The sequence below is a fragment of the Cricetulus griseus genome, chromosome 6 (genome assembly GCF_003668045.3).
Source record: "Cricetulus griseus strain 17A/GY chromosome 6, alternate assembly CriGri-PICRH-1.0, whole genome shotgun sequence".
In the NCBI taxonomy this organism is placed as follows: domain Eukaryota; kingdom Metazoa; phylum Chordata; class Mammalia; order Rodentia; family Cricetidae; genus Cricetulus; species Cricetulus griseus.
The window spans coordinates 43,845,954-43,858,948 of NC_048599.1; the positions used below are offsets into that span (position 1 = coordinate 43,845,954).

At 43.8% G+C, this 12,995-nt stretch overlaps 1 protein-coding gene across 5 annotated transcripts in view; it reads right to left on the reverse strand.

Annotated features, from left to right (window-relative positions):
* The window catches only part of Plcb1 (phospholipase C beta 1), a 678,981-nt gene extending 668,103 nt beyond the window's left edge, over nt 1-10,878 (reverse strand). For all 5 annotated transcript variants that reach the window (XM_035446906.1, XM_027421690.2, XM_035446905.1 and 2 more), the window contains exon 1: nt 10,635-10,878. In XM_035446906.1, the coding sequence (XP_035302797.1) occupies nt 10,635-10,733 (99 nt within the window). In that variant the 5' untranslated portion in view covers nt 10,734-10,878. The remainder of the gene's footprint in view (nt 1-10,634) is intronic.
* Between the last annotated feature and the right edge of the window lie 2,117 nt (nt 10,879-12,995).

Genomic DNA, 12,995 nt, shown 5'->3' on the forward strand with positions numbered 1-12,995 from the left:
GTTGATTTCATGTGTAAAAACTTCCCAGACCAAAGCACTACACAGGCAGACACTTGCTAGCACACATCACTATATGAGCCACCCCACCCCCCCTCCCCCGGCCACCAATTGCATATCCTGCTTCTGTCCATAAAAGCCCTCTGTTCCTTGACTCCTTGTAATGTTCCCACATCCTCTTATATGGGTAAAACACAACCTGTCTATCTTGTTAAGTCCTACGGAGCACTCAGGTCTTCTCATTAATAGAATGTCTCAAAAGAAATTCCTTCCATACTTCTTATAAATATGTGTACCTTTTTTTTCTGTAACAACCTAATTAGAATAAAATGATATCTCTGTTTGACAAGTATCTATCTCCTCCACTTGCATATAAATTCCATGAGGACAAGAACAAAAGCATTAATCATCATAAAATCATAACACCGTGAATACCTTTTAAAATGTATCAATATATTTTAAAGCATGAATATTAACTGTGTGAAAAGATTTTAAAAGATGGTAGGTAGATTCCAAACAGTATCATTTGGAGGTGGGACCTGAATTTGTCAGAAGCCATGAGAAGAAAAATTTCAAAGCAGTGATTAAAAATTTCAAACCAATGATGAAGGCAAAACAAGGCTTTGGAGGGCTGAGAAGGAATGAGTAGATAGTAAGAGATGGTGAATAGAGGTTACATCCTCAGGGCTGGGGATATAACCCAGATGGTAGACTGCTTGCTTAGCAAGCCTGACACAACCTCAAGTGAGTGTGGTACTACCCAACTCTATACCTACATCTCATGTGTTAGCAGCAAGAGGAGCAGAAGCTCTAGAGCAAATTATGCTATATAGCAAATTGAAAACATTAGATATTGGAGATTGCGGAAGAGAAAAGAGAGGGAGAGAAGAGAGAGAGAACGAGAGACAGGGGAACATCTTCATTGTGGGAGGGGGAAGAAAGGAGGAAAGAAAACTAGGAACATTACAATTTCTTTATGTTCAGAATGTGGGGGCTAAAGGTTTGAATAGTTAATGTCACCTAAAAGCCCATGTGTTAAAAACCCCCATTCCCCAGAGAGTCTTCAGAAAGTAGGGACCTACTGGGAAGTGGGACCCCCCTCTGTGTTCTCTCTCTCTCTCTCTCTCTCTCTCTCTCTCTCTCTCTCTCTCTCTCTCTCCCTCTCTCTCTCCCTCTCTCTCTCTCTCCCTCTCTCTCTCTCCCTGGTAAGGAGAAGATCTGTTTTTCTTTGCCACATTCTTATATGACACATGAGCTGCCTTGCCCAACGGAACAGGATGAACCTATCATATACTGAAACCTCTAAAACTATGAGGAAAAAGAAATTTCTTCTAATGAGTTTATTATCACAAATATTTGGAATCATAATGGAAAGTTGGCTAATACAAGCATATCGATTTGTATGTTCTTAGAAGTGTTTCAACAGAAGAGACATGGATATTGTCAAAAGAGGGTGGGAGTGATGACAATAACAAAGCCCAGACTCTGAGATACCTAGGGAAAGAGCAGGGCTGTTAATGAAGAAGGTAGAGGTGCTTCTAGGGACAAGAGCTTAGAGGAACGAGGGAGCAAATCCACGTCCACATTGAAGTAGGAGTGGGAAGAAATTTAGTTGTCTAATGACTTTATTGCTTCTGTGCAGAATAACTAACACAACTGGAAATTATATTTTAAATAGAAATTGAGATCTGTAGGTCTGTATTTGTTATTTTTCCTCATTTTAGCAATGAAAGTAATACAACTTTCTCCCTGTGAATCATTCTCATGGCAGAATGTTTGCAGACAAATCAATCTTTTATGTCCTTGCAATTCCCAACATTTACGAATTCCTTGAAGGTTGGTTTTCATTGGTTATATGGATGAGCATCCTTTAAAAAAACAAGAAACTGTGCTTATATTCATAACATAAGCTAGATAAGAGAGGGGAAGGCAGAAGGACAGTAAGTTCAAGTCTAGTATCAGCTACATAGTGAGATCAATGCAAGCCTGAACTTCAGCCAACATCAGCAGGACTTTTTCTGGCAGAGTTTAATGGGACAGACACCTCTTTGAATTCTGAACACAGAGGGATGAACACAAGTGAGTAAACACTTGACAGAATCACTGGAAGAGCCAAAGCAGCAAGCTGTAAGTGAGTCTCCATGAATGACTCTAGTACCTTTCAAAGACAAGAAATACCACAGAGATCCAAAACACCAAGTTAGTTAAAGACAAAATAACTTAAGATGATAACAGAAATGGCCTCTAAGGGACATGATTAAACTCTTACCCAATGTTCCAGCTGTTCAGCATCTCACAGAACTGCAGAAACAATAAAATGTAGGAAGCTGGCCTATTTCACACCTTTGCCCTCCAAGTTTCACTCATATCTATCAAGTTAATATGCAGCCAGGATCTCAGCCCCAAGGCATTCTGGCACATGTAGTTGAGATGCCCAGACATTTTGTTTGGGTAAGTCCTACCAAGAGTATATGGGGATGGATGCAAACATTCAGCCACATTCAACAGCACAAACACATGGTTTACTTCAATAACTTTTCTTCAATCAACTGGACCACTTGATGACTTGCTCTGTGGACTGCTCCTTTCTCAGCTCATATAGCCTCTCCTATTACATGAATCAAAATTAACTTTCTGACATTCATTTTGTAGCTAATTCTAAAAAGATTGATTCTTTAAAAAAAATAGCAAAATTGTCTCTGAATCCTCCAGGCCCCAGTGTTGTCCCATAATACACCCCATGTCCACCCCAGGTGACAATGTTTCCTTTGCTCACTAATCCCTTTTCCTCTGGACTTGCTCATAAAACTTTGCTGCAATAAAATGGAGCAAAACACTGTGAACCAAAAAAGCCCTGGAAATGGAAAACAGATGTAGGATGTTTTTAATTCTCTTTTAATAACAACTACTACTGTTCTCATTTTATATAATAGTCTATTTCCCAACCTGTAATAATTTAGTTTCTTGTATGCATTTAGTCAATATCAGTTAATACATATAAAACATTTTTCAAGAATACAAAATGTTTCAAACTAACACGTGAAAAGAAAAAAATGAAATATGATTCTAAGAAATCAGAGGGGACTGGGAAAATCTCCTGAAGAGCCAGTACTCTTCTATCCTCTTTTTAAAAATTTTTTTGTAAGAAATGAATGTTTCCTCAGGGTCCTATGAGTATAAATAAATGATTTCAGCAGTGTGTCTCCATGCCCTTTGCTTCAGAGACATAGGCCATCAGGCTCTGAGCAGGGACTCATATGTCATAAATCTACAGTGCATATGGAATTTGTGATATGACCTGAAAGACTGCAGGAGCATAATGCTAGCTCAGGTAACAAGAAAACTAATGTTTTCAGCTAGCAAGGGTTTGGATTTAAGTGGAGACCCATAGCGTCAGGTCAGTCAACAACTAACTAGTAATCGAGACCACTCCATTTCTGCTGCAACTTAACCATTCAGTTAGACGAGACACTTTTCAAAAAGAAACATTTAACAACAGGCTACCAGATTTGCCATGAGAAAGCAAACTGTTCCTATTTAAGTATCACCACAGGTAAGTACAATTGGAAGCAATTTATTGATAAGCTACTTTCAAGGGAAATATTCAAGATAGTCTAATAGCCAGCAAAATTGAAGCCAATACACTGGGAGGAAGCAATGTCTGCGTCAGGAGTTATGAAAGGAGAATGGACTGCAGTTACTGCGATCCCATTGGTACATGCAGTACCAGCAAACTATTCCTTTTAATGTGTGTTATTATATGAATTCTTCCTCAACTTTTCCGTGTTATAATAAAAAATGAAATACTAAATTAAAAACAAAATGAAGGCTGGATACAGCCAACTGATACAGTGTCTGAGTAGCATATATAGTGACCCCCGAATTCAACCTCCAGCACAGAAGCAGAAATGAAGGGAGGAAAAAGGGTAGGAAGAAAAATTCATCCTGACAAGAAAGCTCTATGAACCTGCTGTGCTGTGCCAGCAGCTGCCTGTGTGCATTAGTCTCCCGGCTAAATTCCTAGAGCTGGGTTTCTTCCTGTGGGGCATTCTCCACACCTGCTACACTTTCCAGACTAAGCCTCAGGACAGAAAAGGACCTAGTCAGGGCTCATGGACACTAAGGATCAGCTGCTTTTGTTATTACTGGTGGAGAGAGGGTCAATTTCAACAATAATAAAAATGCTTTGGGCTGGAGAGATTTAGTTTAGTTTCCACTCAAAATAAAAATAGCTGTCGTAGATTAAAAACAGGCGTAACCATCTATGGAGTTACCAGTCATAAAAAGCTACCCAGAGGGTAGGGACAGTGTTAAGAATGGATTCTGTGTCTTTTCAGGCTTGCCAGTGATGATGTCCCTTGAGAGTATGTTGGTGACAAATGATGGCTCTGTGAACACTGATGCATCAGGACACAGGACTTTTTTTTTTTTTCCCTAACATGCATGATATAAACCATGAGGCAAACCTTAGCTCACCTTCAACATCTCACTTAGAGAAAAGTATATTATTGTATTTATCTAGATTATAGTCATTAGTGGCTATCAACAGAAAATCAAAGTTTCTTGACAGATAAGAAATGACATATGAAGATACTTTTAAATTTTTTATTCATTGCACATGTCTGTGTATGTGCCTGAGCACATTGTGTTCATCATGTTCATGAAGAAGCCTGTGGAGGTCAGAATAGAGTGTCAGAGTCCCCAAAACTGAGTTACAAACAGTTGTTAACAGCCACATGGATGCTAGAAACTCAACCCAGGTCCTCTGCAAGAGCAGCCAGTACACTTAACTGCTGATCCATACCCCCAGCCCCTGTGGACAGGTTTAAGTGGCTCTGTAGAGAGCACTTGATGCCTTCCAGACAAAACTCCACCTCTGTGGCTGACCCAACCTGGATCTACCTGCTGTCAACTCAGCTGCTTCCATTCCAAAGAGAATCTGCTGACTTCCTACTTCATGGCACCCTCCACTCTGCCCCCTCCATTATTCATGTCAGCATTATCCTGTCATTATTATAGAAACTAGAACTAATTCTACAGAATACTGAAGTTCTAGGTAAGCTTCTGTTTAGGAGGCTGCCTTAGCTATGGAGTGGTTTTTGTTTTCCCCTGTTTGGACTTTTATTTAGCTTTTTTATTGGGTGGACATGGAACAAAGGAGGATATAACTTGTTTCAGATCCAGGGGGTATGAATATAAATCTAGACCCCTAAGCTTCCTTTGCCATTCCCAACAACTCAGCTGAGCACTCTTGGCTTCTGAATGGTAGGTTGCACTTACAAAAACAGAATGTATCATGTGAAAGTATTTTTGTGTGCATGTATGTGCATAAGTGTGGTGTGTCTGTATGCATGAAGAAATAAAACTTCTGGATGGCTTGTAGACTGACTTGCTTATAAAGAATGGATCCCGCTTTGAATTATATAAACTCATTTTCTCTGGAATATCTGAAAAAATTTAAAGGGTAAAAATAGATGTTTCTCCTCTTTAAATTAAAAAAAAACAAAATTGAAAAACATATTAAATGGAATGCAAGGAAGGTCTGGAAATTATACCTGTAGAATATGAGTTGTATCTTACCAAATACCTTCCTAAAATCAGTATCTCCTTTCTATTTCTATTTGTATAGTTCGGTTGTTTTTTAATCTCCTTTTTATTGGGGGGGGGGTTCTCTATGCCAGACATGGTAGGAAGAAATACATATGAAGCTCAGTAGCTCTTCTGTGATGTAAGAAATACAATAGAAATGTTACAGTAATGAAACATGAGGTTGAGATAGACTAAATAACTTGCCTACAATGTGATATGAATTTGAGAAGCAAGGGTGAAAATAAAGGGGAAGAGAAAGAAAAGAAAAACCCTCTGCTATGATGGTGGCACAAGCCTTTAATCTCAGCACTTGGGAGATAGAGACCGGCAGATCTCTATGAGTTTGAAGACAGCCTGCTCTACAAAGAGAGTTCTAGGGCAGCCAGGGTTGTTAATACAGAGAAATCCTGTCTTGAAAAACCAAAAAGGAGAAGGAAGAGTAGAGAGGAGGAAAAGGGGTAGAGTGCAGGGAAGGAGGCAGGGAGGAAGAAAAAAACTCCCCGGAATCAGAAGATAAAGAAATAATGTCCTAGGTTTGAAAAACAGGCAGCCCAGAGGCTGGGGAAGTAGTCCTTACACAGTTTTGGGTCATTCCTTTCCTATCTCCCGTTCAATTGTTGAGTAGCAGTTTGCACAGAGATTGAAACTTTATCCAGCAGAGAAGCTTCTTAAGCCAAAAGATAAACAACTCAAAACAGGCTCAGGAAATAGCTGAAACTGAGAGATTCACTGGGCCTCTTCCTCTCTAGGTCAAACAATGAAGTCCTCTCAGAATTGCTCTCAGACAAGCCAAGCTGCAAAGAAGACCTCAGACATGTCCAGATGCCTGTAAGAAGCAGAAACCAGCCCAGTGGCCTAAAAGAGGTCTAGCCTAACTGAACCATCTGGAAAAGACACTCTCCAACTTGTTGGGCTGCCTGTAAGCTGTGCAGTGTGCTCTAGGTTCACCCATGCTGAGGTGGGCTTTGGTGAAAGCAGCTGTCTTGTCAGTCATTTCTGCTTCTGCAAGTAACCTTTTCACTCACACTCCTGTAAGTAACCCCAATGAAACTTAGTGTTCACCAAGTTGGACTCTAGTGGCATCCATACTTTGGTTTGTCAGGAGCTTCCTATCTGGGGTGAGTAGATATATGTGTAATGTCTTCCCAAGAAAACTTCTGCCCCACAACACCAATCCAGACAGAAGTCAAAACTCAAAGAAGAAAATGGTCAAATTCATAATAATCCCTCTTGCTCCCTAGCTAAGATGAAGAAAGCAAATTACCATTCACTGTCTACCTCACCTCAGCTCTCCTGTAACATCCACAATACAAAAGATTGATCATCTTCCACCTTTAATCTGGCCATATGCAAATACAAAATAAAAGGCTGTCATTTGTTTGATTTACTGCTATTAGTAAGCAAGAAGCCACAATAGGTCACCTTTTTCTCCTTTCACCAAGTTCAGGAACACAGGATCAGCTTTGCTGTTATGTTATGCCCACAGTGATTAGTTTTAAAATATTTCAAGTTTCAAAACCTTCCGTTATTTCTAAGGACTCCCAGATCTTCCACAGTAAGAGAGCAACTGCCTGACTAGGTACTGCAAAGCATCGGCAGACCCCACCCAGGCCCTGCTCTTAGCCACTTGATACCTATTGTCATCTGTTGTCATATGTTGGTGCCTTTGGCAGTGACAATCATACTTAGGACATCCGAGACCTCACCAGGACTTTAGTAAAGAGCCTCCAAGGGTGACACCTCCCATTCCCTATGGTGGCCGGCAAAACAGGACTAGTGATTATGGTGTGTAGCACTTCACCATCCTAAATAGCCCCCGAGCATCATTTTCTGTTCTTACTATGTACTGTGCTGTCTAATAGGAGAGTAAAAATCTATAGGAGTTGCCACACTCCCTCTTTAAAGCAGGATTCCACTGTTTTCACAGTAAAGCAGGTGTACAAGGGGCCTCTAAGTTGTTTGAAGCATTTATTTTTCTTCTAGACAAGTATATGGGATGTTCCCTTGGGGTAGAAACAGGGAATGTTTTCCCCAAGACAGTGCAAAAGTTAAAAGAGAGAAACTTCCATAGCTCTGTGACACAGAATCAAACCAGAGACCTTCTCAAACCCAGGGGAGGGAGGGAGGGAAGGAGGGAGGGAGGGAGAGAGGAGGGAGGGAGGGTAGAATTATTCACTCATTGCCTATCAATAGTTCAAAAGAAATGCAAAAATATGAGTTATTCATTCCAATCTGAGTATTGATGATGCTTCAGTCAATAACCTCCTCTGGGGTTATTTATCTCATAAAACTGCCACTATAGTGTTTCCAATTCCTAGAAGACAAATTTCTCAAAATGTAAGCACAGGGATAAAATTAAATTCACAAGTCAGGGAACATTTACATCGGCTAGGCAGTCACAGTGACAGTTCATTCACAAACCTCCCCCCTGGTCACATACAGTGTTGTTTCTAAGACCAGCAGCAGCAACCACTATTGTCTACTGCCCAGTGAGAAAAAAGCACTCTCCAGCCCTTCCCAAGAGCTGATGAGACACAGAATAGACCCAGCAATCCCAGGACTACCAGGCCTTCTAGATGTTTCTGATAGGAAAAGTGGGGAGAGTGTTGATCACAGAGGCTTCCCACAAACTATTTCACCAAATGTATAGGAAATGTAGCCCTACCAGTTTTGTACAAAAGACAACAAAGGTTCAATGTGTTTATTGGTCTAAAGTCACCGTGGTGACAGATGAGAGAACCCAGACCCTGGATTCAAGATTTTGTTTGCTTTGTCTTGAAAGCACAGCTTCATATAAATGCATTAGAAACAGCCAACCAGATCAAACTGGCTTGGTTCTGAAAGAGGGAATACAACCTAGAAAGACTAGAGAGGGGGATGCATGGGGGTCTACAAACGATACTAAGGAAGTCTGGATGCCTCCTACTGCACAGATCACAGGGAGGAAGAGAGCCAGAGTGCCTGCAGGGCACTCCTCTGAAGTGCAGTTAACTCATCCTCTGGGTGCAGTCTGTTTTCTCTTTAAGAAGACTCTAACTCTCCGAAGTGCCTGCCTCTTTTGCACAAGTCTTCCCAGAAACTCACCGCTGCAGTGATGGTAGGATGCTTCCCACCTCTCCCTTCTCCTAGCACTGACTAGTGGCTCCTCCATTACTCCCAGGGCATCAATTTCTTCAATTTGTCTCATCTGTGTTTTGATGGTTTTGGTCTCTTCTATTTAGTGTACCCAGTCTGTAACAGGAGAGCTTTTACCTACTTTCTCCATCATCCCAAAATGTAGTTAGACAGGCACTGCTAAATGAGCATGAAATGTTTGTTACATAAATACATGCAACACAAATCACCCACCTGGTTATCTATATCCTTCATTCTCAATATCTTATTTTCTCACAAACCAGAATTCATTGAGAGTTATTTAATATATAGCTTAAAAACCATGAGTGTAAAGAATCCATAGGCTATGACTGAAATTGCTCCCCCTTTTTTACTCTAAGGCTGCTCTCCTCTCTCTCTCTTCTCTCTTTACCATCCCCTCTTTCTCTGACCCACCATTTTATTAGCTCTTAAGTGTGTCTAGATGGGCAAGAACATTTTACTTGTTGGACTGTACTCTCCTTTTATTTTCTTGACGTAAAACAATCCATCTGTGTCTGGATTTATTGTTTAGATTCTATTCCATTTATAACAGCATCCGGCCACATTGGACTGGGACAGAATGGAGAAACATGCAAAGCCCTTCGTAAAGAGAGCATGTTTACATCCTTGCCTACATCATTTAATAATTGTCATGAGATTTCAAGGAGGCTGTGGCTCGTCCTGCAAGTTCAGTTTGCGATTCCAGTTGGACAAAATATAGGCACAGATGCACTCAGCTAAGTAATTGGATTCACTACCTGGAATATTTAAATTGTTTTCAGACACTGAAAATTGGCTTAAGAAGATTAAAGTAAAATACCCAGGAGGATAACAGGCTGTAATTTACGAGGTGGGAAATCTTCTCAGTGAGAAGACCAGTTCATTCTCCTATAGCTGCCCCTGATGAGAGATGTATTCATAATCAGGACTTGAATTTCTTTAGATCTTAACATCTCAGGTTTATTCAGGTGAGTTGTTCTTACCAGACCCTTTGGATGACACCCAGGAAGCTAAATTGATAGTATAATGTGCATCCCATTCTCGTTTTCATTAAGAATTCTCTAAGTGTTCTGACGGCAAGTAGGGTAGAGGAAAGGGAGAGGTCATGGGATCTAGAGTGTAGGAGAAGCAGTGGAGTCTCAAGGCTGGGCAGACTCTGTCCTACACAGCTAAGGGTGCAAGTAGATGAGAGGGTGAAGTTGGGCGTCTATATCCAAGTGAAAACTTAAGCAAGCTCCTTTCTCAAAACCTAGCCCTCTCTGCAGGCCCATTCTGTGCTCCTCAGCCCTAACAGCCCCTCATTTGCTCACTAATACGCCTCTAGTGTGCCCTCTCCAGCCCTTCCCGAGGCCCCTCACTCCGGAGCCAGCCGCTAAAGTTTGGCATCAACGACCACCTGTCGGCTATACCGCTGTGTCTTCTGCCGCGTGGCCATCATAAAAATGCTCAGGGGTTATCGGTAATTACAAGATTTTGGACCTGGGTGGTAGTTAGGTATTCCTTCTGGAAAGAGGGCAAAAGAGGTAACAGAGCTCTTTAGCCAGCCAAGAGGGGTGCGCCTAGTTCTTTCCAGCGCTATCCAGCTGGTCCTAACTTCATGCTCTTTCCAAACTCGCGGGACCCGACACTGGGTATAACCTGTCCCTCCAGCTCTACTGGCCTCAAAGTCTTAAATCCCTCTGGAGGCACTGGCCAGACTCAGCAAGGATGTCAACTCCAAAGCCCCTAGGAGGAGGAGAGCGCGCGCGAAGCTGTCACCCTCAGCCACCCAGCCCGGCAGCTGGCAACCTGTGCGCCCCGGGCTGCCCGCGCCCGTTCCAGCGCCCCATTGCATAACGAGCCCCTCGCCCCACCCCCACGCAACCCGCCCTCGGGTGCCCGGCCCGCTCCCCACCGCGCCGCCCCTCACTTACATCATCCCACTTGACGAATTTGGTGCCCTTCTTGAGGCTGTCGGACACGCACACAGGCTTGAGTTGCAAGGCGTGCACTCCGGGCTGAGCCCCAGCCATCTGGGCTCATTGGGGTTCCGGGCAGCCCGGGCGAGCGCGGCGGGGATGGGGCGCGGAGCTCCACGCACGGGCGGGCTCGGCTCTCTGCTCAGCAGGCTCTGGGCTCCGCTGCCAGCCGGCCTCCCGGCCTCTTGGCCTCCGCACCTCTGGCCCGCACCGCTCAGTAAGCGGGACACGCGAGGGCGCAGCAGCCGGCCATGCCCCAGGCGGGACGCAGGGTCGAGAGCCCGCGGTGGCTGTGGTGCCTCGGAAGACGCGAAGAAGCAGAGCCGGGTAGTGCGAGCCGCCCACCGCCGGATCCTGCTTGGCCGCCGCCTCGAAGCGCACCATTCAGCACATCCTCTGTGCCCAGAGGGAGCGCGCGATTGACACGCTCCGGTCCCCTCCTCCCTCCGCTCCTCCCGCCCCTGCTCCGCCACCCTCGCTCGCGGTCCTCCTCCCCCAGCTCCCTGCCCAACTTTGAGCGCTGGGTCAGCAGCGGGAAGCGGGGACGCAGCGGCACCTCCCGGCTCCCGGGCCCCACTGCAGCCGACGCCTGCGCCACGCGCCCTCTGAGCATGCCCCGTGCCTTTGCCAGCACTGATGTTCCCGGGGCTTTTCGGGGAACCTGGGCGCGAGCCTGGGTGGTGCCTTATCAGATCCTAAACATATAACAAAAGAAAAGAAGGACGTTGGAGAGAAATGAGGAGAGAGCCCTCGGCTTTTCTTCTCGCTGGGGCTCTCCAGTCTTTTGGAAGAGAGGGTTACTATTTATGTAGAGGAGAAGCTGTTTAGAGGTTTAGAGCGAGAACTCCATAGAAACCTCGCCCCGCCAGAAAGTTGGCAACGTGCTAGTCTGGATTGCCCGAAAACAGTGTTTTGAAAATTAAAAGTTCATCTGGGGACAAACACAGCTTTTATTTCCCAAGGAAGATGAAAGGTGTGGGGCGCCGGGAGGCATGGCGGGGGGGGGTGTCATACATATAGAAACACAGGTGTCTGAGTGTGTGTCTTCACTCCCAATGTTGATAATGTCAAGTGTTTGGGAGGGTGGGGAACAACTGGAACCTTCATCCATCACAGGGGTAGAGGGTGGGGCATAAAGTGATAAACCCACTTTAGAAAGTGATTTCTTATAAACGTTTACTTATTACACAATCTAGAAATTCTACTTCTAAGTTTTTGCTCAAGAGAACCGAAAACACACTCACACAGACTTGGCCAGCAACGTTAAAGGCAACTGACTAGAGAAACAAACTTCAGTGTGTACATGTGTTCCCTAAACTAGAATACTATCCCATGATGAGAAGGGACAGACGCTCAAGAACATACCCATGAGTGTACAAAGTTTAAGCTTAGTGAGCCAAGCCAGGCAAGAGTGAACAACAGGATGAAGAATAGGCAAGGTATTCTGTGGTGACAGAAAGTAGATCAGGTAGGTGCCTGTGGCCAGGGGTGGGCAAAGATTGGCATAAAAGACAAACAGGGACCTTTTGAGAATGATGGAAACATTCTGTGTCTGTGTTTACATTTGTCAAACCTCATGGGGCAAGACACAGAAAATGAGCGAATTTTATTACAATACAGATTACCATAAAGGCCAATTTTAGAAAAGAAGAAACAATATGAAGAAGCTCTGGTGATGTGGTTAGGAAGTCACAGCACTTGCCAGCAAGCCTGATGGCTGGAGTTCTATCCCCAACTCCACATGGTAGAAGGAGAGAAGTGATTTCCCAAAGTTGCCCTCTGACCTACACACCTATACCATGGTACACTAGAAACATCATCGTCAATCTTTTTTCTCTGTGTGCTCAGTTCCTAGTTCTCTGTGGGCCAAAGCTTATAAACCCATTCAAAAGACTACCAAATATACCTGAAAGGATAAGGAGGGCGCATCCCAGTGCTAGATGGCTTGCCTGATACATGGAGAATCCTGGTATGAATTCCAAGTACCACTTAAATATATGTAGACAGACAGACAGATGACAAATTGATTATGATAGATAAGATAGATCACCAGCGATGTTCTTGGAACTATCATAATTGAGATCCCTAATTCCTGTCATCATTGGAGGCCTTGTCTTGTTCTTGGAGAGCACGAGTGCGCACACACACACACATACACACACACACACACACACACACACACACACACACACACACACACACACACAAATGCATTAGAAGACCGTCTTGTTTCATTCTGCTCCTGCATTGTCAAAGTACAACAGGAACCTGATGCCCGTAGGCCTTCAAAGCAATGGCCTTGACCCACTAGTTACC